Source organism: Micromys minutus (genome assembly GCF_963924665.1).
Source record: "Micromys minutus genome assembly, chromosome: 2".
Taxonomy (NCBI): Eukaryota; Metazoa; Chordata; class Mammalia; order Rodentia; family Muridae; genus Micromys; species Micromys minutus.
Genome location: NC_137971.1, coordinates 46,804,550 through 46,808,091, shown reverse-complemented (window position 1 = coordinate 46,808,091; position 3,542 = coordinate 46,804,550). Strand labels below are relative to the sequence as shown.

Here is a 3,542-nt window from a genome sequence, read left to right as displayed (position 1 = left end):
GCATGACCTAAAACTTGATAGATGGTTAGCACCGATTTGCCTTAGAAACACTTTAACTATCAGAAGTATTTCTTTTCCAGGAGGCACAGCCAAGCCAATAACCATTTTATTCCTTCAAACATAAGTTCTTTGTTCAGAAACAAAGAATAACTCTGCTCTTCAATAGTTCTTTACTCATACAGGGCCATTTGTGAGACAAGTTTCAGAGACTCAGCTATGTATCTTCTTAGGAAAAAGGTCCAGGAATAAAAAGCCTCCAGCTGTAGAAGCAAAAACTTATAAATTTGGAAGTTTCACAAATACTGTACATTAATAATAAAAGAAGAGGCTATTTTTGATATAAGATAAAGATAAAAAACTTGCAGGACTTACAATGATCACAGTTGAGTAGCATTGAATCAGTTATGGTCCATATTGATACATAGTCTATAGCAATTGTAATTGTTATTTTTATTAGGCAAACCCCATCCTTGTTAATTAATGGAAAAATACAATTGTTAATTGTAATTGTGTATTTTGTAGGGCAAATCTACCAGAAGTTTCAGAATCTTTTATTAGCATCAACTCATCTTCTTCTGTATCCTCTTTAAAGCATCTCTGATGTCCTTGTTCCTCAGACTGTAAACCAAAGGATTCAACATTGGAATCATCACAGTGTAGAAGACAGATGCAAATCTGTCAAAGCTGGAGGAGCCACCAGAACTGGAACTCAAATAGACAAAAGCACCAGAGGTGTAGAATAGGGAAACAGCTGTCACATGAGATGCACAAGTGTTGAAAGCCTTGGACCTGCCCTTCGCTGAAGCAATCTTCATGATGGACAAGATAATATAGCCGTAGGATACCATGATGGCTAAGGCATTTGAAAAACCAAACAACATTGTTAATATAGCAAGTAGGACCTGTGCAAAGAAAGTATCTGTGCAGGATAGATTTAACAGCTGGGGCATGTCACAGAAGAAATGTCTGATGACATTAGAGCCACAGAAATGGAGCTGCAGTAAGGCACATACCTGAGATACAGAACCTATAAGTCCTGCTGTATAGCTTCCCATCACCATCCGAGCACAGAGGCTGGGAGACATGATGGATGAGTAGAGAAGAGGGTTACAAATGGCAGCATACCTGTCATAGGCCATGGCTGTCATGAGGCAAGATTCAGTCAGTCCCATAGTGGAAAAGATAAAGTATTGAACTATGCAGCCCACAAAGCTGATAGTTTGCTTTTCCTGGAAGAAGTTGGAAAGCATCTTTGGGACTGTAGAGGTGATGTAGCAGAAGTCTATAAAGGACAGATTGCTGAGGAAGAAGTACATAGGTGTGTGGAGGCAGGAGTCCATCCTTATTAAGACAACAAGGGACAGGTTCCAGGTCAGTGCTGTAATGTAGAGGGTGAGGAATGTGATGAAGAGCAATGCTGTGACTTGGGGGAAATCGGAGAATCCCAGGAGGATGAACTGTGTGATCTCAGTAATGTTTCTTCCTCTGATCATTGTCTCTGTGGTTCTAGTTAGTATTGGGGAGGAGAAAAAGAACACACCATTGACTCAAGTGGAATGCTAACATTTTCTGTCTCTTATTCTGAACATGGAGAGGGAGAAACACTCCATTCTGTTTCCATGGGGTGGGGAGAAAAAGTGTTTCTTCTGTATGAAAAAAAATTTGATCATTTTTTAGATTGTATCTGATTAATAAAATGTCATGAAGACTTAAAGAGATATTTAAAAAATTGACTGGAAATATTTATTAATGTACTTATGAAATTGTCGAGTTTATGAGCTAGAAGGCATGTGTGATTGGTTGAAGTAAGTAACTTTCATGCTTTAGTAACAGTTTTTAGTGTAATTCCTGCTTTAGATTCATGACTGTATTGTTCTTTCAAAATTAATTTAAAATAACTTTGTATCCAAGATTATTATCTTAGTAATCTTTATTATCTTTTTCATTTAGAAAAAGTTACTCATTCACCACAATTCCTCAAATCCTTTGCTAATAATATTTAAACAGCATTTTGAAAATAGCCTGGAGTATGATTTGCTTTATATAATTTGTGATAGAATTATTTATATGTGCCCAATAAAGTCATGGAAGAAATCTTGGGAATTCTTCCTATGAAACATCGAATGTGGAAGGGGGTAGTCCATATTTGTCTTGAAGAAAAGCTTATCTCCATTTCAGGGCATTTTTGTTAGTTGGACAACAAAATAGCAGTAATATGGTCAAAGGTTCAGAACAAATGGTTTAGGTGTGATGCTCCGTACACTATGAATTTGTTTAAGCTGCTTAAGATAACTAAAGTTTCTCTTTTCCTAACAAACTGAGCACCAGTGATATTGAACTGCACGTTTCCTGGGAGGATTATGAGAATCCCAGAGACATTGACTTAAAGTCTTTAGTTCAGGGAAGCTCTTGATCCACCATATGCAATAGACTTCATCACTGTTTCAAATTGCACTCTGGTATCATAAGTTACTCATCACTTCCAGAAGACACTGTGGAAATATAGATTTTTATTTTTATTCCCAATAATAAATATTTTGATTACTTTTCAAAGTAAAGTAATTTTGGTAAAGTAATAATTTAGAACATCCTCACTGTCTTTGGTAAGCATGTTCCTTGTGTTCAGCATCTCTCTGGACAGGTAGAGAAAAAGAATTTTTCTGATGTAAACCTTAAGTGGGAACTTCATTATGCACAGGTAGCTAATGGAGATGTTTCCCAGTGCTGACCTGACAAAGATGTGATCACTTTGTGGTGTGTGAGGCACAAAACCAGGCGAAGCAGAGAATGTTGCTGAGTAGCAAATGATTCAAGTTAAAGAATCCAGAAGTCTGATGTTCAGACCCATGCTATCTGCCCCTGTTGTGTGAGTTCAGATATCTGCTTTGTCATCAGACTTGCCAGCACAACTAAACAGAACAAAAAGCTGTTTTAAGCCTTCCAAAAGGGCAGAGGAAATGCCATGAGTGCTGTGTCATTTCTTTAATACTTACCTTAACATTAGCTAAGCGAAAATTATTGATCAAGCTGTGTATTTCTACAAATATCATTATTACTTTTAAAGCAGAATTCTGAAGAAAAAAACAAATGTTATTATCACATTGATGAAAAATACTGCATAAACAAGCATATTTTTATCTCAGCCATTTTTCTTTCTGAAACAAAGTTAAGTTTGTTTTGAGTCTGGTCTCTCTGGCAGCCTTACACAACTCTGGATTTATATGCACTGTTTCTTTAGGTTGAAGATCTCCTTATCCCCTCAATACACAAGCGACCAAAACAAGGTAATGGATTCTACTCTCAGACACTTAAAAGTCCAATACTCAGTTCATGCCCCAGGTTAACGACAGATTTTTATATTTGAGATAAATACACTCCCTAAAGGTCATACAACTAGGTAAAAAATGAGAAAAATGACACTCAGATTAAGGAAATGAAGGAGAGGTGTGTGTGAGATGGATGGAGTTCAATTTTTAAAACCCTTGTCTCATATGTTCTATTGTGAATGTTGCATGGGTCTTCAGATAACAGATTCCAGCTTC

General features: G+C 36.7%; 1 protein-coding gene across 1 annotated transcript; it reads right to left on the bottom strand.

Annotated features, from left to right (window-relative positions):
• Positions 1-560: 560 nt before the first annotated feature.
• Positions 561-1,493, bottom strand: LOC308417559 (olfactory receptor 5AN1-like; the record flags this gene model as incomplete). Its single annotated transcript, XM_080912931.1, has 1 exon — positions 561-1,493. One exon carries the CDS (start codon positions 1,491-1,493, stop codon positions 561-563), a length of 933 nt encoding a protein of 310 aa, XP_080769057.1.
• Between the last annotated feature and the right edge of the window lie 2,049 nt (positions 1,494-3,542).